The 20,763-nt window shown below is 39.5% G+C and overlaps 2 protein-coding genes across 5 annotated transcripts; both read left to right on the top strand.

The window, feature by feature from the left end:
* The first annotated feature begins 1,671 nt into the window (after nucleotides 1–1,671).
* On the top strand, nucleotides 1,672–13,440 carry tpm4b (tropomyosin 4b). 4 transcript variants are annotated; one of them, XM_079347393.1, is made up of 9 exons: nucleotides 1,672–1,996; nucleotides 5,397–5,522; nucleotides 10,085–10,218; nucleotides 11,237–11,354; nucleotides 11,465–11,535; nucleotides 11,636–11,711; nucleotides 12,342–12,404; nucleotides 12,490–12,559; nucleotides 12,730–12,955. In XM_079347393.1, the coding sequence occupies exons 1-9, from the start codon at nucleotides 1,883–1,885 to the stop codon at nucleotides 12,810–12,812; spliced, it is 855 nt and encodes a 284-aa protein (XP_079203519.1). In that variant the 5' UTR covers nucleotides 1,672–1,882; the 3' UTR covers nucleotides 12,813–12,955. The 4 variants fall into 4 exon arrangements, with proteins under 4 accessions (XP_079203519.1, XP_079203518.1, XP_079203521.1 ...); XM_079347392.1 differs by lacking the exon at nucleotides 12,730–12,955 and adding an exon at nucleotides 13,073–13,440 and having other exon boundaries at nucleotides 1,675–1,996; XM_079347395.1 differs by lacking the exons at nucleotides 1,672–1,996; nucleotides 5,397–5,522 and adding an exon at nucleotides 8,464–8,812.
* Nucleotides 13,441–14,846: 1,406 nt separating this feature from the next.
* Nucleotides 14,847–20,415, top strand: LOC306826514 (ras-related protein Rab-8A-like). Its single transcript, XM_079347876.1, has 8 exons — nucleotides 14,847–15,047; nucleotides 15,528–15,588; nucleotides 16,702–16,762; nucleotides 16,862–16,939; nucleotides 17,030–17,119; nucleotides 17,229–17,294; nucleotides 17,371–17,421; nucleotides 17,627–20,415. Exons 1-8 carry the CDS (start codon nucleotides 14,924–14,926, stop codon nucleotides 17,714–17,716), a joined length of 621 nt encoding a protein of 206 aa, XP_079204002.1. The 5' UTR covers nucleotides 14,847–14,923; the 3' UTR covers nucleotides 17,717–20,415.
* The last annotated feature ends 348 nt before the right edge of the window (nucleotides 20,416–20,763 follow it).

The following is a 20,763-nucleotide window of genomic DNA, read 5'->3' as shown; positions in this document are numbered from 1 at the left end:
AAATTCCCCACTCTCTCCAAAATATATATCTCTAAATGTATTGTCACTATGAAGATGGTGCAGGCTGATTGAAGACACATTGGTGTGTTTTAAATGTGTCTGTTATATTTGTCAAACCGTGCTGAGTGCCTGGACCTGGGTCATTGCTAACCAATGCGTTTGTTTTCAAGCTTCCCTCCATCTTTTCTTAAAGTAAAACCTTCATTGAGCATCAGTGGTTTGAGGGATATCATAAGCGCTTCTGTTGTCTCTCTTCTTTATCTTCTTTTAGTGTTGAACATACACACACTTGATGTACTTAGATTGAATCATCAAATGATCAGCCAAATAAGACAGAAATAGGAAAATTCTAAGGACATTTTTAGTGCTTTTGTTATAACTAGAAGATATCTCATCATTTTGAGGCGCTTGTATTTTTTTTTTTTTTTTTACTGGAAAGAAACAATATGGTCTTTAAAGTCAAAGTGCAGAAAACGGAATGTCAGGTGTTGTTTCTAATTGTCCCTCGTGTGATGGGTTCTCTTCGCCAAAATACAATTGTTCTGTGAGAAATCCCATCAAACTATGGGATGGACACTGCAACAAGTGTCAGTGCAGCATGATAAACAAGAGGCACTGTAAATGAGTCCAAGTTTATTCTCAGATGAATCTCAAGGGGCCTCTGTGTGCCTCACTGTTCTGTGAGTTTCCTTGTAATCTCTATTTTTAGATGGGGCAGCTGGCACAGATGAGCTGAAATCAAGCAGACAGGTCTATTAGTGCTGATGTCATCAGCGAACTCACACATACGCAAAAACAAAAGTTCCTGCTCCTCATTTTAAATTAACCACCTCTTCCACCAAAGGTCTCATTTTAAATGGTATCTATTGTCTTTTGGTACCATTTTCTCAGCTTTCTTGTCATTTTTTCCTGCAAATAAGTCCCGTGACATTAATACCACTCACACCATGCGTATCTCATTGGTGCATAAAATCATATTCCTGGAAACCATCTGTGTAATACAAGTTTTATCCGCATGTCAAAAAACATGACTAAATAAAGGTTCTGCCGGGCCAGTAGTAATTAAGAGGATGTTAATTGCAGGAGACCTGTGGTTTATGTCTGTGCAGCTCGACCGAAAAGCTGCAGCAGCCTGGTGTAGATCACATGCAGACAGCCCCAATTTTCTTTGGCTGGATCATTTTCCATACAGCCCTTTTTCATTCAGCGGCAGAATGAAAACTATGTCCTTCTCTAACCAACTCTGGTATTAACATCAATTTGAACATTCCTAAGTAAGAACACAGGCGTATGGATATCCAGCTCAAACGGGGGGAGAAAAATGAACTCTCAGAAACTCATATTACTGATGTGAACAATGTTCTTTTGATGTCTGGGCTACGGATCATTTTGCTGCTTCTTATCAGATATTTCTCTCCTCACTTCTGTCCAAAACAAAAAGGCCATGACCCAAAAAAGGTCAGGGGTGGGATGTTGCCAACACATCTACACCATGTTGTTCCTCCAAAGAGCCTTGAAGAGGTGAGGTCCAGATCAGGGAGGGATGGGGGGGGGGGGGCATAGTGAGGTTTAGAGTAGCCAAAGTGGGGAGTGGCGGAAGGGGTAAACGGTGGGAAAGGGCTGTCACTGGAGACCGGGGCTGCCTCAAAACCTCGAGTGAAGTTTAAATCACACAGAGCTCCTCCAACTCTCACTTTGCATCCTCCTCTCCTCTGCTCACTCTCCGTCTCTCTCCTCCTCCTCTTCTCTGCATCCACTGGTTGAACCTCCAGTTGGCCCTGCTCCGGATCTTCCTGCTGAACATCTGCAGCAGCTTTTCACCTAAAGAAATAAAACAAGCTTTCCTCTGACTTTTGTGAGCCACTGAAACCCATCCATCACCATGGAGGCCATCAAGAAGAAGATGCAGATGCTGAAGCTGGACAAGGAGAACGCCATCGACAGGGCGGAACAGGCCGAGTCCGACAAGAAGGCAGCGGAGGACAAATCCAAGCAGGTGAGACGAGACAGATGTGAAGGTGTCGAATCAGAATGAAAGGAATCATCCAAGGCAAAAAAAGTGCAGCACATCAGCAGTTAAAAGGAGTAAAGGAACAAATGCACAACATCAGTAAGATTAGAAAAAGAATGAACATTATGAGCATTTTAATCAAATTTTAAAATGGGATTTTATGTTTCATATACCAAACAAGTATACAAATGCTACAAAATGTAAAGATCAGTGAAAATAAATGTACCCAAATATATACATTTGAACAAATATCTTTATAAAATACTTTATACTTTATAAAAAACTTTTTTTAAAGTTTATTTGGATTTTTTGTGGGTTTATTGAAGTATGTGCAAAAATAAATTCATATTTTAGATATGACTTTTTTTTTTCATCTCATGATGCATGAGATTACGAAAGACTATTAAAAGTAGATTATTGTTGTTTTGATTTAAGAGGTTAAAAATCTCCAGCAACACTTGTAGTATGAAGATTAACTTTATTGACAAATTAGACTGACATGTTTCAGCTTGTAGCCTGCAAGTGTTGCTGGAGCTTGTTGACTTCTACAAGAACAGCCATATGTGTTGAGTTAAGAAGTAAAAATCTAGATGGTGAAATCTAGTTGCCACATTCAATTTTCAAAGAGTTTTATTAAATGTCTTATCCACTGATAAGAAAACAACCTAACCTGTTTTGATTATTTTATGAACACAGCTTGATTTAAAAAAAAGAAGTAGCTCCCATTTGCAAATGAAATCAATTGTATTTTGAGTGTGGGGTAGCCCTGCATAAAATGTCACGTAATTCCCAAAGCACCAAGTGCTGAATTACAGCGAGCAGCTGATACTGAGCCCTTGGGCCGTGTCTTCTGGTGGGCAGGGAGAGGAGGAGGGGGAGGATGAGGAGGTCCACAGGGATGCAAGAAGAGAATCCCAAAGTGACGACTGGTCAAGTTTTTTTTAACAGCAAAACTCAAGGATTGTTTGAAACTACCAGAAATATGTTGCAGGAGATAAAAGAGCGAATCCATAGCTAATGGTGTTTTTAATCATAAACTGAAGAGAACTGCATTACCCAGCATTCTTATCTGAATTTGAGTCTTTTCAGGAAAACCTCACAAATCGCACACGTCCATATTTGGTGCTGCATTGCAGCAGCCTTACACTGTGTGATATTTTGAGGGCTAACTTAATGATAGCATGCTTACAAGCAATGCAGAACTTGGGGATGTAATGGAATATTTGAGGTTTTCAAAACGTGGCAATTATTTCACAGTAGGAGGGAGTTTTGTCATCATGGCGGTACGAGAGGAATGCTAGAGGGCAGGGAGTTTGAGAGGCAGGATCTTCATTAAAGCAAGTGGAAAGAAACCTCTCTCGGGTGGCTAATACTCTAATGAGACCCTCAGAGACAACAAGGACCGACAGTTGTCAGTTGGCAGCACACACATGGACCCTCAGCATGTCTTCCAGATCAAGAAGCAGTCAGCATGAAATCCTAGAAGATTACGCAGGGGGCTTTAGTTTGTTTGGAGGGCAGCAATACAAGCAGTGCTAAGAGATGCTTTCTTTGCTATTCTTGGCCTGATGGGACCAGAGCGCAGCAGAGCTGACAGAAGACACTGAAAATACACAGAGCATAAACTTAATATCAACAATAAATACAGACAACAGACTCCAGCAGCCAGACTACATCTGGGGTACTTTTGATTTTTGTACAGACTTTATCACGGAGAGTTTACATTGGAAACTACTGTCTTCAAAAGAAATAGTCCTGATAAAAACTTTTGATGACGCAAGACCTGTGGCTTTAATCATGGGAAGACTTCCTGAATTTTGAACCATGCATAGCTGAGGGGATAAATGCAGCTGTAATCTTAAAATATAAACACATTTAAAGGGGACTGGCATAAAATTATGTTTAGACGTTCATGATTCCCAGAAGATGAATCATTATCCTTTTGGTGGTCCCCTGATGATTCCCTTACCACCATGAGGTTTATATTCATGGTATTAAGAGAGAACAACTACAGGATGTTTTTTTGGATGCGTAAACACACAATCATGTCCTCTGAAAATGACTATATTACGACTTTATATCTGGAACCATGGTTGGAACAACATTTGGTTTACAACCAAATGTCTTGAAAATGGAAAATCCCATTAGTCTCTTTGTTGTTTTATGTACTATTAAGAAAATGTTAGCATGTTAAATAAAGACTGTCGATTATAGATTTTAAGGAAAATACTGAAGCGCTTCAAAAGGGTTTTATTTTTAATGTCCAGCAGGGGGCGACTTAATTAGAATTAAACTTAAAGATGGAGATCTCAAAAATGTATAGAGATTTTGTATCCATTACATCAGCAAACATTTCCATACTGTATGTAGGCTACCATCTTAATTGAGCACTAAATACAGTTAGCCATTACATTACAGCAGATGCAGCTTGTTTCTATTAAACTGATGCCTCAGAATCATGCAGGCAAACTTTACCTTCACTGGTTGCTTGATGAATAACAACATACAGGTAAATGGGCTAAATGAACTAAGCTATTGGCCTGTGGTAACCGTGGACACAAGCAGAGCAGCATAGAACAGGAGAATGTTTGGGTTGCTTGGCAACAGTCCATGGTTTCAGATAAGTTGTAGAACCAGTTTATTAGAGGAACAAAACATAATAATCTGCTGTCGATCATGACTGAAACTGTAATTATATGTCAGTATAACTGTACAGATGTTTAAGCCTATAATTGAAGCACTTCAGTACTGATAGAAGGCCTTCACCATTAATTCTGTCATGTCATATTGCTTAAATTGATAAAGTAATGTATGCTTACAGTGACCATGTCATTGACAACTTGTTAACATTGTGATTTAACAGACAATAGCAATTTAAAAATGTGTAGGCCTATCCACCAGTACAATAAATGGTAAATAATGATTATTTTTACAGATTATGATATGTAGCCCGTATGCTACACAGTTTGAATAACAGAAAGGCCAAATGCGGGGCTATAAAATAGTAGTCCACTAAACAATGTGGGACATGCAGGTGGCTAAATTCCCTTTTTACAGTGTCTAATGCTCACACACAAAAATGGGATGGTCAACATGGTGAGCATTATTCCAACAAGAAATTAGCATGTTAGCATGACAGCATAAGAAAGTATAAGCTAAATTGTTATTTGTATGTAGCTCAAAGCATCAGAGAGTTCAAGTGCAATGCCACACAGTAACATAGAAGTGGTTGTAGGCCTTGTTGCTGCAAACTGCTACAACACTGTCTAATAAAACAGAAGATAAGTATCTATTTTTCCATGCAGTGTTTCACAGTTTCTTATACCTTTGAGCAGCAACATCTTGGATTGTGTTTATCGTATCCATCATGTTTGTCTTCTTTCAGCTGGAGGACGAGTTGCTGGCTCTGCAGAAGAAACTGAAGGGAACAGAGGATGAGCTTGATAAGTACTCAGAGGCCCTGAAGGAAGCTCAGGAGAAACTGGAGCTGTCTGAGAAGAAGGCCACAGATGTGAGTGAACCACAGAAAGGGACATCTGAAATGCATTACACTGGAACACCACAACTTCTAAGTTTCAGACTTCAGTAATGATAACAACTCTATCAGATGGACTAAAGATCGAGGGGAGGTCAGTCATAGAGACACATTCAGGTCGACAAACAGATGTTATTTTCAAAGAAATCTTGGAGTGAAAGTTTTCTAACACTCGCTCTGAGTGTTGTTTTCACTTCCAACACCCTCGAAAAGGCTGTGCCTGAACTCGTTCTGACAATTAAATTATGTCTTTATTAAAGAGACATGGCAGCCTATGATGCAACATTGACATTTAGAGATTAAATGATTAGAAACTGTATTGAAGTTTTAATCCATATCAGTATCAGGTACAAACCATGGATAGTTATGGGGCACAATTGTTCAATGTCCCTCAGTTTTGATCATTTCAAATGAATGAATGAAGGAATAAAAGAAGGCTCCTTCACACCACAGCTTTGCCCTGAGATTTGACATCTATTTCTGTCTTTTACAAATCCCTTACAAAAACACACTGCACTATGCATATATGACAGTATTTACACAAAACTTGTAATCTTCTTCTCAGCACCTACTGATCAACCTCAAAAGAAACGGATCAACAAGCCTTAAATGGAGCCTGAAATGACTGAGCTGTACCTCTTTATGCAGAATCACAGTCTTAGTTATCGGTGTATTTCTGAGGCTTGTAACAAAGCTTTTCCTCAAGCACAGACAGAACTCGGCCAGCCTGTAGCCGACCAGGAATCTCAGGAATGCAGCTTAAGCAAACAGAGAACCCCGTACTGCAGTTTCTAATGAAATCAATGCTCTGGCCTTTTTTGGGGCGGAGATACTCTGTGCTCTGTCTGGCCCTTACAACACGTACCTGATCTGGAACAAAGCAGAATGACCACTCACCTTTAAGGAGCATCTTTGTTTTACAGATATGCCTCAGTTCACAGGAAAAGATATGTTTTCATGACGTTTTATCTTTTATCTTGAGAAAAACAGTCTTGACTTTTGCTTTTCATGGGCAGTAACGACAAGTATACAATGAAACTTCTTTAATAATGTAGTTTTAAATGATGAGAATTTCATTATGTAGGAATAACAACATTTATACTCATACTATGTCTACATCTTACTGTTATTGGCACTATCTACTCATGTGCTGAATGGATAGATCTTTAGCTCCAGTCATTGTTTTGTTCAGTTTCAGTGTCAGTTACCACAACATAAAACATATATTGTTTAGCTCAGGTTAAGTCTGCACTCTGTATACAGAGACTACAGTCCTCGGCGTATCACGTGCTGGTTCAACTCCCGGCCTCAGCCCTTTGATGCACATTCTCCCCACTCTATCCTGCCTGAATGTTTTGCATCCCTTTAACAAAAAGAAAAAAGGTCCAAGAATAATCTACGTGAAAAAAAGGAAAGAAGAATTGACCTACAAAAGACATTACAGTTTAAATGTTCACAACCATGTTCAGATTCAGGTTACTTTATTTGTACATGTAGGTAAGTTTGGTTACAGGGAGAGTCACTTCCTACATAAAACACACAAAGTTTGACACAACCACCGTTTTACAGTTTGGTGCTGTAAAACAATCCTTCATTTACTGTGAAAGAATAAGCCTCTTATTTCTAACATTTAAATTAATAGTTGTGCATTAAGCAAATGTTAGCATCCTTGATTAAGACTGCAAGTGGAAATAGTCGGCTGTGGCTTCCCAGTTTAACACCTCAAATACAACATGTAGCTCATTTAGGTAAACAGGGCTCGTGATAGTAAAATAGTTGATAAAGCAGGGTATGTTTAAGGTGTAGCAGTGTGTGCTGTGATTGACAGGCTAGTTTAAATTGCAACTTCACAGTTAGGCCTCTTACAAGGATCCCAGTGTACGCATCCCGAGATATCATATTCACTGCTTCTTTTGGCTCCAAGATCACAACAAACAAATGCAAGATAATTAGCCTTTACAACTCAGACAAGTTGCATTTTATACCTTATTTTATTTATGTTTTTATTGTATTTATCTAATGACAATTTGCCTACAGCTACATTTCTGCTCTTGGGGATCAATAGAGGATTATCTTATCTTAAATTCAAAGACATAATGTCATTTATTATTTCAACAATATTTGAATGAATATACAGCACCTTTTACCAGTGTTACTTACTGTTTATGAAAGCATAAACCCCAAAAGGTTAGAGGTCTGCTCACAGATGATTTGTGTCTCAGATAAACTATCAGCAGCCAGCAGATCTGCTTTCTGTCGACTTGTCCAACCCCATTATGTCTTGTAGTATATTTTACACTGCTTCTAAGGGATGCTGTTGGGTATAAAAGTGACACAGGGACAGACAGAAAAAATAAATCAGTGAAGAGTGAGGGGGGGAGGTAGAGTCAGAAGGGGACGCTGGAGGAATGTGTCGCCACCCGATGGCTGCAGGTCATGCCTGCAAGCAAATCAATTTACATGCCAGTCCAATGCAGGTCAACAACCCGGGTTGTTGCAGCCACACCCAAACCTTAGACCATCCCTCCTTTCCTCCCCCTTTCGAGAAGTAAACTTTGGACCTTTTATTTTACAACTCTGTCCTTTCACACTCTTTCCTCTCCTCCCCCCAACTGAACCATATAAATCATATGTCTAGATTCTCGACATTTAATCAGCTATGATTAATCAGACTGGTGAATCCGATGAATCAGAACTGTTGCACACTCGTCCTCTCGTGATCTCTGCCCTGCTTCCCTCTGATCACACGAGAAAAATGCAGTTTAGGCAACACCTTAAATTTGCCTTATAAGTCCACAATAGAACCGCTTCGACTCCCTCTCGCAGGACTTTTCACACACCTCTTTTTGAGGAGGAAAAGGAGCAGTGCCTTCCCCTCCTAAATCCGGTGATGTCATCTGAGACCAGGCTTCTTCACAGGATTGGAGGAACTCGCCATAAATTTCCTGAAAACTCCCAGCCCTTTTTTTTTTCTCTCCCCATCCCAACAGTTGCACGTCCCCTGACTTCCTGCCCGAGAAAAAAAAGAGGCTTTTCCTCGGAGGCTGAAACTTCAAATCAATAACTTTTAAGGGACACAGACGGTCAATTTAGGCTGCTACTTTTCCCCCTTCCGCCTTCTTTTCGACCGAGAAAACTATTAAATCGAGGTAATGGAGGTGGTAAAGAAGAAAATCCAAAGCCTCCAGCAACAAGTTGACGATGCAGAAGACCGTGCACTGGAAGTACAAAGGGTGTTGGACACTGAACGGGAACTGCGTGAAAAAGTGAGACAATGTGTCATTTTCCTAAAACTTCTGTCGCCTTTTCAATTTGAGTTTTATTGTCACTCAACTCCTGTGCAGCTTTTATTGAGAACTTTTTGCGAGATTTTAACTCGCTCTCGGACCTCAGGTAACAATTATCATCCTCTGAAATGTTTTATAACTTTTTTTTTTTTGGTCCAGCGAACCCCATTCGTAAATATGACGTGTTTACATTGTAAGGTGTCCATAAAGTTGGTTTTGGAGACTTTTAGGGAAGTTGAGGCATCGTTGTGGGGACATTCCTTGGCGGACTTTTGTTCGGCTGTGTTATCTAACTCCAACCCGCCCTATATCTTCTCAAACACGAAGAAATGCACCGACATGAACTGTCAGCGTGGTTGTGAAATACCAAAGGATGGCAGGATTGTAATTTCTTTAAATCTCAACTATTATTGTCTCATAGGCCACACTTTGAAAGGTGTTTGTTCCTGTTTAGCATTTTTTTTCTGCTGGCGTTTTGAGCCTTTTCATTTGTCATTTGGATCAAAAGTGTACAAAGTGAAGAGCTGGTGCAGTTCTTCATTCTCCTCTCCACACAGGAAGGAGAGGGCAGACATGGTTATCTGTGATATCAGCCCCACAGGAAACAGGCCAAACACAGCTCATCTAGATACATACATGGGTTTACTTGACAACCATTAAAACAATCGAGCTGTAAAACTTGAGATGTGTCAGGGTGTTCGGCTGTCCTTCTGTTTGTCTACATCAGCAGTTTTTCTGAGTATCTGGTCAAGCTGCAAAGTCCAGAAGTTATTATGGTTGTTAAGGCTAAAACTGGTTACCTGTAAAAGACCTGACCAGTATGAATGAAGACAACAGGAATATACATTTAGATTATGTCCAGATACACTCAATATGATGAAAATTCCATGTCCATACTATTGGTTTCATTTAACTAAAAACACTCTAAGTATTTGGATTGATTGCCATCATAAAATAATAGGATATAAGATCATAAAACGGCATACTTTACCCATAACCTTTGAACCACATACCTTTAGTTCACAATGCAATGAATTAGATTTAATCAACTCAGTAGACCTAAATGCACTATAAATCAGACCTTGCAGTCCAAACTATTTTCCAAACACTTTTATAATCCATGATTATATAATGTATAGCAAGTTTCAAACATGCTGCTTCAGCCATCCTGGACAGTATCCTTCCTCCTGCAGCTGCACTGTGTTTCCTGGCTGACCTCTGACACCTCTCTTCCTCTCTGTGTCGCTGTAGGCAGAGGGCGATGTGGCATCCCTGAACCGCAGGATCCAGCTGGTGGAGGAGGAGCTGGACCGTGCTCAGGAAAGACTGGCCACAGCCCTGCAGAAACTGGAGGAGGCTGAGAAGGCTGCAGATGAGAGCGAAAGGTGACAATCGACATAAAAACTCAGTTATAATGCATCATCCAATCATTTAAGAGAAACAACACACTTTAGATCATGTTAGGTGTTATTGAGGTTAAACGCAACCATTGATCTTAAAGAAGGTTCTGTCCATCCACTGAATAAAACATGGACATACTCTGAGTGATTTGGCCCATTTACTTTCTGAAGAAAAGATGAATGATGACAATATGAAAAGCTCTCTCCACCTAACTATCTCAATCTAAAAACCAGACAGGTGAAGCTGAGGTGGGTCTTAAGCCTCCTAGGTCACAACAACTACGCTCCAAGCTGTCAGGACTTTGTTAAACACTGAACCTTAGCATAACCAATACAGATTATTTAGACTGTCAAAAATTCAACCCATGTACAGTTCTAACAAAAACAGATGCATGGACTGAATTGTTTATTTATTATTAGGCCTTCTGTAAATGACATTTTTAAATTGGGCTTAGTGGGAGTTCATTGGCTGTCGGAGCCGGCCTCAAGTGGACACTCGAGGAACTGCAACCTTGTTGCCTCTGGTGTTTGCTTCAGCTGTAGTCGCTCTGTTCTACCAAGAACAAACTACTGTAACCATAAAGATGTTAACCACACTTTAAGCGACATAAACATCTATAGGATTTTTGGTGGAGGGGGATGTTACTGTTTAAGGAAAATAAAAAGTTAAAAGTTGAATCAACTTTATACATTTTAAAATACAGATTCGTACAGATACAAAATAAGTCCGAGAGAAATTTCCAAAAGAAATGGTTTCATTAGAAAAAAACCTGCCAGCTTAACAAAACAACTAGTAGTGTTGCTAGTAACTAGTAAATCTTGTAAGGTGATTTAAAAGATTTAATCTCTTGGGAAAGTCTTAATTTCTGTCGATATGATTTTAATTTTTTTTCTGTGGCTACATTATCTATGAACTCATGTTTAATATTATCTTTGGGTTGACGAGCAGAGACAGTACTGTTGTGTTGTTTAACTTCAAACTGTCCGTCTTTGTGATCGTCAGAGGCATGAAGGTGATTGAGAACAGAGCCATGAAAGACGAGGAGAAGATGGAGATCCAGGAGATGCAGCTCAAAGAAGCCAAACACATCGCTGAGGAGGCCGACCGCAAATATGAGGAGGTTCGTCCTCAGGAGAGATCTCAGTAGAGCTAACTGATAGTTTACACATGGATCATACACCAATGTATATGCTCACCTGTGATTATTATTATTATTTTTTTTTTGGTCAGGTTGCCCGTAAACTGGTGATCCTGGAGGGTGAGCTGGAGAGAGCAGAAGAGAGAGCAGAAATTGCAGAGCTGTAAGCAGAAATTTGCTGAATCTCTTAAGACACCTACCCAATAAAATATGTTTTCAGTTTTACATTTAGAAAATGTATGTGAATTTCTGTCTTTGTACAGTAAGTGTGGAGACCTGGAAGAAGAGCTGAAGAACGTCACCAACAACCTGAAGTCTCTAGAGGCTCAGTCTGACAAGGTGAGTGGTGTCAACCTGTCCTGTAGATCAAAGGAACGCAATCGAATAAAGGTTAAAAGGCCCAAACAATAACTCTTAAAAAAGAAAGAGATAATATCATGTAACTTTAGGGTTTACATCAGAAATATTAAGCATATAGGATTGTAAAAATTTTCACCACTTTGATTCTTTTTTCTTTTTTTTTTTATATACCTTTTGTTTCAAAACAATGCAGTCCCTATTGTGTTGTTGATCGATGGCACCTGAAAGTCAAAAAGTATAAAAAAAAAAAATCTTCAGTTTTGATCAAAAGCCGCCATGAGCTGAAGAATGATAGCACGGGCAAAATTGTGCAAATACATTGGTCACATTTGGGGACAGAAATACATGTGTATTTGTGCAATTTAGAGTGTGTAGTAGTTTGGCTGCAACCTTTAGTAAAACAAAAAAAAACCTATCCAATATTTGTTGCATATGGGACTTTTATTATTTATCCCCGGTTTTAAAACGGGTCTCGATATAGTTTGATTTCTTTTCCTATACAAGCGTAAAATTATGGTGTTAAGCATTAAAAGCCTTTTTAAAAAAACTCATTTTCAGACAAATGTGTCTTTTTCATGTAAATGATTGTCTCTGTCCATGTCTTTTTAGTACTCTGCAAAGGAGGACAAATACGAGGAGGAGATCAAAGTCCTGAGTGACAGACTTAAGGAGGTAAGTTCATGTCTGTTCAAGCGCTGTCCTCTGGTGGGAGCTGTGACTGGACGATCAATGTTTATTGCGTGTCTTTTTTCTAAAGGCTGAAACCCGTGCAGAGTTTGCAGAAAGATCCGTTGCCAAGCTGGAAAAGACCATAGATGACTTAGAAGGTACGTGGATCCTTTTTTTTTGACTCACTTTGTTTAAAACGTTCCTGCTCTGTATTTCTTATTCTTAATCTACAATCTCTTTTTTCTCTCGTTTGTTTCTCCTCTTTGGCCTGAAATTCCGTCTGTACCTCTTCCACCTGCTCTCCCTCTCTCTGACCTCTGACCTGCAGACGAACTGTACACTCAGAAGCTCAAGTACAAGGCTATCAGCGAGGAGCTGGATAATGCCCTCAATGATATGAACACCTTGTAAACCTTGCATTAAGCTCGAGATGTCTTCACTTTCTCTTTGCCTCTTCTTACCTGTGTAGAAGCACTTTGTCTCTCGTTTTCTCCCTTTGCTTGAACTTCTCCTCGCTCCTTTTTCTTTAGTTCAATAAAGGATTTTTTCTCTTTTACTGTCTTCTTTCTTTTTTTTAACATCTTAAATGTGTTTTGTTTATCTCTCCACTTTAAAATAAATGTGTTTACGATATAGCTAATTGATACCTGCTGTTACCTTTTTAATTGCAGAATGCCTATCTAAAGCGAAAGAGGAAAACTTAGGAATGCACCAAGTCCTGGACCAAACACTGCAGGAGCTGGGAAGCTTGTAATATGCCAAGGAGAACATCAACCAATAAATAAAAAAACAACCCCCCTTTTTTTTTTTTTTTTTGTTAAAAGATATTTTCTACATGCCATCCATTGTCTGTGATTTCACTCTTTATCCTGGTAGCTAAAACACATGTACCCCTTTTTATATATTTATGGTTCTTTTGTTTCTTTACCTTTTTTTTAAAAATGGTTTTTGGGTCCATATGATTTTCAGTGTTGGTGCTGGAAGTGTTTTTGACCAAACCCTTAGCACAAATAAAAGTGATGAAGATGCTGATGAAGAAGTGAGTTGGATGAGTAATGTTGGCTGTCTGCGTGTGTGTGTGTGTGTGTCCTTTAGGCTGTTTCAACACACAGCCATAAACTGGAAACAGCAGAGAGAGCTCAACCTCTAATTTACAAGTGCTAACACGCTCACTGCTTTTTGTTTTGCCTCACACAGTAAATTCCTCAAACATGAAACTACAGCGCCGCTCGTCCCACAACCACAGCTGAGTCTGACATAGCTGATACAAGACAACTAATAGAATTTACTACAGTGATCAAACAGTGCACTGGTACATAAGGTAAATGTAAGAGCTAATGCTGTCCTCATGAGAGGAATAATAATGATGACATCACTCAACACTGTTTGCTGTTGTTTAGTTACTTTATATACCAAAACTTTTGTCGTCATTTTTTTATTATAATGAAACTAAATGATCAAGTCATCGCCCTGAACGTGAACGGTCTTCAAAGAGAAACTTCAAAACAGCAACCCAATAGTATTTGTAGAGGCTCATTACAGGAAATACAACGGTGTTTATAGATCAGTGAAATAAGTATTACCAGGGAAATCAAAAGTAAAAGAAGACTACTTTATAAATGTATTTTAAAATGCTTTATCTACTGTAACTGAATAATAACTTAAGTGGAGTAAAACACAATTTATTGCACTTAAAGTTCAATCAGAAAAGTATCTGTAGTTTGGGTCAACATTGTTAGCATGTGGCATTTAGGTCCTTTTTATTTAACTATATAGAGTATTTACAATTTATGCATCGACTCTTTGTTCAATCTGAGGTCCAAATTGCATAATTTTTCATTAAATAAATCTGATCGGTTGAACATTATCAGAAATTTGGGTCACAGTTTCTCGTTAAGGAAGTGATGGTGGGTCCTGAGGTTAGACCAGTTGAGAACGCGGATGTTGAGTGTCTTAGTGGTGTAGTGCAGGGTATGTGCAAGTATACAGAATTAATCACCTATTTTTCAGTCTCCTTAGAGTACACCCACTTCTTATCCTCCTCTGATAGTCTGCTGCTATCAACTTTCCCTCAGATGGTCAGGGGACTATGTAGGTGTCTCAGCCAGTTGTCTGTTTGCCAGTTAATAAGATAAAACCTGCTCTTATTTTGTGATTTATGTTGTTTTGGGGTGGAAAATTGGACGTAATTGACCCCAAATCAAACATAAATTAAGTTGATCCAATCAAAAAATATCCATAGGCCTATTGAAGAGGAAACACAGGAAGTCAAAACAAAAGTTAAAAATTCAAAGTGGAAAATCCCTAGTAAAACTAAATGGTCCTAAATGAGATTAAGTTCATCTGCAGACTAAAAAAGTAAATCTTGAGTTTGTTTTTAAGAATATTTACATCGTGTTCTGCCCTCGTGCCTCCAGGTGAACTGTATAAACTGCAGGTGTATTCCGGACCGGCAGGGGGCGTCGTTTCCACAAATCAACGTCACAGCTTCGCCGGGCGGGATTTCCGCAATAATACCAAGTATGGCGAAGACATACGACTATTTGTTTAAATTACTGTTAATCGGCGACTCTGGTGTCGGGAAGACCTGTGTCCTGTTCAGGTTTTCAGAGGATGCCTTCAACTCGACGTTTATCTCAACTATAGGTACAGTTTTCATTTAAATCGGCTGTCTTTCTTTCTGTTTACAGTGACGTCTGTCACGAAGGCTCCGTCTACTTCCTGGAATGCTAGCTGTGGTACATTGATAGCGCGGAGTATTTTCTCTCTTTTTGACATTTAAACAGTGTCTGATATTTGAAGAGATATAATTAATACAAGTGACTGTTTGACAACAGACGGAAAGGGAAGACTTAAATACTGGATGGGGTTGTCAATGTAACTGTAGGAGTGTGAAGTGTTGAGCTAATGCCGGGTGTCTCCTTTGATATACAAACATTAGCCTTTAGGCCTCGTCTATATTCTGGCGCTATTTGCGACTAATACACGCATTAAATAGAGGCTGTTGTTGTCTTCGTCGTCGTCTTTACATGTTTCTGTAGCCGAACATGGCGTAAAGCCGAGCCCTCGTTTAATCATTGTTATTGTGTGTCTCTATTGTGCTACATAATAAATGTGTCCCTGAAGGCATTGACTTCAAGATTAGGACCATAGAGCTCGACGGGAAGAAGATAAAGTTGCAGATATGGTAAGTCTAAAATAAAAACCTGTGGTTATGTTTTATTAATGTTCAGCTTGCTTGTATGGATGGTGGACTTTAAAGGTGCACTGTGGAGGTTTGATAAATAAATATAAAATTAGAGAAATACACAGATTATGTGTTAAATGTTTGAAGAAGTCATGGCCGTAAAAGTGAACCTGTAACTCCTGGTAAAAAAACAACAACTTCTAAACAAGGTCCAGTTTGTTCCAGTAAAGTTTGTTTTTTCAGTTGAGAAAATATATCGTATTGTTTCACTACCCCAACATTAAAATTTCATGACTAAATCTCCAGAGTGCACCTTTAAGGCAAGCTTCCTGTCAGCTGTAGTCCTTAAAACTCTGAAACTACGTGTAAAACCTTGTAAACGGCTTCAGCGCTTGAATCTTAAATGTAAAGGTACATTGTTATCATATTGTTTCTGCCCTAGGCGACAACCTTACTGGTTTTATGACCTGTCAAAGTTCATGCTCATTCAGCTTTTATTTTATATACTTGATTGATCCACGATGGCGCACAGGAGGCGCCCCAGAGCTGGTGGGCGCTTCACACCTCCCAGCAACACTCGCATGTTTGACTCCATAAATGTGAAACAAGTCTTTTTTAATATTGACCTGGTGTACTTCATAACAGCGAGATTTACAAACGTCTTTATTTCAAGGATGGTTAAGATTAAGAACAATTTACAGACAAATAGCTGTGCAGTTATAGAAATCATACAGCGAACGTGTGTAACCCCTTTCCCCTTCAGTATCCTCACTTTTCTTCCTTTTTTTATAATATACATCTTATTACTCACTATCCAGTATACATTTCTGTAAAGAGTGGTGTGTAGTTACATTTATTTAGCATGTATGGAGACAGTCCAACGCCTTCTCTACACCTCAAAGTTGAGGGACGAAGAGCAATAATAGAAATATAGTACAAAATACACAATGCATGACATGAACTGTATTCATACACATCGATATATGTATGCATGGATGGCTGTGACAGATGTACATATGAGAACATTAATGGATCCATTTGTACCCAAAGTGATGGTAGGTGGGGGGGCCTGACTTCACTGAGAATTTTAAGTCAATTCTGGTGTTTTTTCAGGGATACAGCTGGACAGGAGCGCTTCCGAACAATCACAACCGCCTACTACAGAGGAGCAATGGTGCGTGTCATCACAACAAATCTCCACTTTTCCTGGAAGCTACATGTTCTTGGCTCCATTCATCCCTCATCTTTTTTTTCTTCTTTTTTTTCTGTACAGGGCATCATGCTCGTCTACGACATCACCAACGAGAAGTCTTTTGATAATATCAAGAACTGGATAAGAAACATCGAGGAGGTGTGTAAGAGACTCAGCAGACTATCGTGTGTGTTCGAAACAGCTCAATTAAAAACAGAACTGCTACTGACTGTTATTGTCTTGATCCAGCATGCCTCCTCTGACGTCGAGAAGATGGTCCTGGGCAACAAGTGTGACATCAATGACAAGCGGCAGGTGTCCAAAGACAGAGGGGAGAAGGTGGGAAGTTGTTGTTATATTTTCTAATCGGTTATAGAGTAAGTGAATGTATATAAAAACAAGCAGATGTTAACAGACTTAAATTGATGTAAATCTCTGTTTCTTTTAGCTTGCTTTGGAGTATGGGATAAAGTTCATGGAGACCAGTGCAAAGGCCAACATCAACGTTGAGAATGTAAGAAGCTCGAGTTAGGAGATGATTCAAAAATCATGGATCATGTGTTTGACTTTTTTTTTTCTTTCATCCACAGTCGTTCCTGACACTTGCAAGAGACATCAAATCCAAAATGGACACGAAATTGGTAAGAAGACGCCTTTAATTAATAGCTTGAGCAGTGATTCATTTTGAGACTTGAAATTAATGGAGAATTTTATTTATTTATATATTTTTTTAAAGTTTGAAACTTTTCATTCTTCTGCATGTGAAAATGCACATCATAATTCTGTAGATAGGATTCTTCAGCCAGTTAGGCTCCTTGTGCCTGACGTCTGTCTGACCCTTTGCAGGAGGGCAACACGCCGCAGGGGACCAGTCATGGAGTCAAGATCTCAGAGCCTCAGAAAAAGACCAGCTTCTTCCGCTGTAGCTTACTCTGAGGACCGAGGCCTTCACCTGGACATGAATGGACTGTGCTTGCCGATGGCACTTCCTTCCCCTCTTTTGACCGATCCACGGCCTGTCCTCCCAGTCCGCACACAAACCATAATATTCCAAGAAATCAGAGGAGTTCCCCTCCTCCTCTCTTCCTCTTCTGAAAGCTTCCAGAGGTGCATCTCTTCCTTTTTTTTATTTTTTTTTATTTTTTATTTTTTCAAGGAAGTCTGTCGTCTTCATCGGGTTAATGCTGTGAGTGCTCGACCGGTCGAGGACCCAGCCAGCAGCATTCTCCGCAGCTTCCTTTTCACAGAAAGACAAGCTCTTACTCCTGATGTTAACCTCGTTGTACCACGCACTCACATTTCTCACAGCCAGTAGCACAACCGAGGATGAGAAACCGTTGAGTTTATGTCAAAGTTATGGGATTCCAATTACAAAAAGTAATATCTATATCTATTTTGTATTAGTGCTCTTTCCCCTATTTGTGTTCTAAATGCTAACCAGAGACTGAAAGGCTTGAGCTTTAGTGAAACAGAGCTGAACTGTCCAGAATCAGTCAGAAGGAGGTCACAGGTCAGAGAGGAATCAAGACGGTGTGAGCTCTGCTCTTCTCATGCGTGTTGCACTTTGCAGTCATTGGATGCGTTTCATCCCGTACTGATCATTACACAATTCTTCCAACGTTGTTTAACTTTTACACGGTAGCCATCAGGTGCTGGAAGACGGTAAAACTAGAAATACAATGCAGAGTTTTGACTGCGTAGATGAAGCACTTCCTGTTAGATTGATATCAGTGTTGGTGAGAAGACACGTTTGTGCTGAAGCTTTGTTTGGTTCAGAGACCTGCGTTGTCATCTTAAACTGATCAGTGCAAAAAAAAAAAAACTGTTTACAGAAATATAAAGATATGCAGCACATATTGATAATCCGCCACAGTAGAGTTCTGTGTAATAAGATATTTAGTCATTATTTTATCATCAGTATGTCTAGAAGTTATTCCTGTTCTAAAGATGTCTGAAAGTATCTTCAAAAGAGTTTTCTTATATCCAAGCTGAAACAATTAAGCTGAAAAAAACCAAAACAAACCATTGAACTTCCTGTCATGTCAGGTAAAGAAAGAAAGCTAATCCACGCGCTTCAGAAGATAGAAACAGCAAAAACATTCAGTGTTTACACTTCAGGATTCACCTTAAATGTGAATTTGATTATCAGGGCAGTTTACGTTTAAAGAAACAGCTTCTGCTCTAAATTGCGTTGCCTTTTTAATTTGAGGGTTCGGAAGCAGCTCTGATTCACAGTGAAGCTAAATGACGTCCTGGTTACATCGACAGATCCAAGTCCAGCACTGTAAGCCCCCTTCTTCTTCTCCTCCTGCTATCCACGCAGCTCTCCTTGCACTTTACCAGTAACTCGTGTTTTGTGTGTAGTCTGTGCCAAGTGATAGTTTTTGCAAAACAAAAGAAAAAGTGTTAATCTAATCAGTCTTTGTAGGACAACAAGCTGAACTCCTAAATTTGACTACACCTTGAGCTCCTGCTGAGATTTCACTGCTGGTGGAGCACTGTCCTGGTTTTAGATCACTGAAAAGTAAACGCCCTGTCATACTTAAATATATATATTTATATAAAAAGAACAAATAATTTGCAAGCCTGTGTTTATATGCTACTGCCCTGCCAAACTGTAGTTTTTCCGTGTGCACTGGCTCCATGTCAGCTCCAGATGGTCTCGTGTCGTCAGCCGTGTCCTGTGCGTTTGTGTGTGTCTTAGTTTGACAGCTAGGGGGCAGCGCAGGCAAAGTAGACACGACAGACGAGTGCCCGAACTCCAATTATAATCAGTATTGTATTGAGAGCGCGAGCCGTAGTGAACTCCACTTGTGTAATCCTTGATGCACCCTCTTTATGTCTCTTGAGTTTTTCCACCTTCATCATCCTGTGTTTCGTCGCTAGTCTGAAAAATCCAACTCCTGTATGCACAAAATCGAGGGAGGATCAGCTTTTGCTTGCCTGCACTTTTTTTTTTTTATTGTTTAATATCAAATCATTTGGGACCTCATGATTACCACGGCCATTTGTCTTAACCGCTAATACTCAGTTCTGTCATAGGTGAGCTATGCATTGTGAATCTTGGACCTGTGCACATTTGTGTGAAGTCAGTTTTCAGACATATTTGTAGTCCTGTACTGTTGAACGTATGGGGGGGGGGGGGGGGGGTTTGTTTTGTTTTGCATTATTCTCTGAGTCTTCAGCAGGACTTGCTCTGTTTTAAAGAGAGAGAGATCAATGTGGGTGAAGTTAAGAACGATGAGTACGAAGAAGAGTTTGGAGGCGGAGTCGCCGTCTCGTCGGAGCGATGCCGTAGCTTTAAGTCCTGAACAGAGACGTAGGGAGGAGACTTCTGTCGGCTGAAATGATACCTTCTCTTTGATTTTTGTTTTTAAAACCATATCGCACATCAGATTACACCGTACACCCCGTTTTTACAGCCATGTTTCCATTCCATCGATTTGTGAAGTGCACGGGGTGTATGAAACAAATACATACAAAGAAAAACACACGCCCACATTGTAAATACCACTCTGAAAAAAAAAATAGATCTACTTAAAGTGTACTGTACTTTCTAAACCCATATGATAATTTATCTACAATTTGTAGATATGTGTACTTTTGATTTAATAAAATAAGATGATAAAATTGTCTTTCATGAATTCACTTGTCTTTGTTGGTCTTGTGTGAGTCGACCCCGTGTTCCCACAATGCATCCTGACAAACAGCTCTCCTTTTCTGGCCTCTTGGGACCTGCTGGAATATTCTGCCATGTGTTTCTTTTATAGTCGGCTGTAACTCTATCCCTTTAGATACAAAACAAAAAATGCTCTGTTGGCGCTCACAGCTAATGAGGCGTGTCTTTGATTGATTAGCTGATTCTTCCAAACTGATGAGGAACCTGCAGGACCACCGTGACTGCAGCAGCACTGCACAGTTACAGTAAGTTAAAGGAGATGTGTAATCTCTGCTTTCTAAAAAATATATGTTTAAGGAACTGT

The sequence above is a fragment of the Symphodus melops genome, assembly GCF_947650265.1.
Source record: "Symphodus melops genome assembly, chromosome: 7".
In the NCBI taxonomy this organism is placed as follows: domain Eukaryota; kingdom Metazoa; phylum Chordata; class Actinopteri; order Labriformes; family Labridae; genus Symphodus; species Symphodus melops.
Note: the sequence above shows the minus strand (reverse complement) of the source record. Positions and strands in the feature narration are given on the sequence as shown.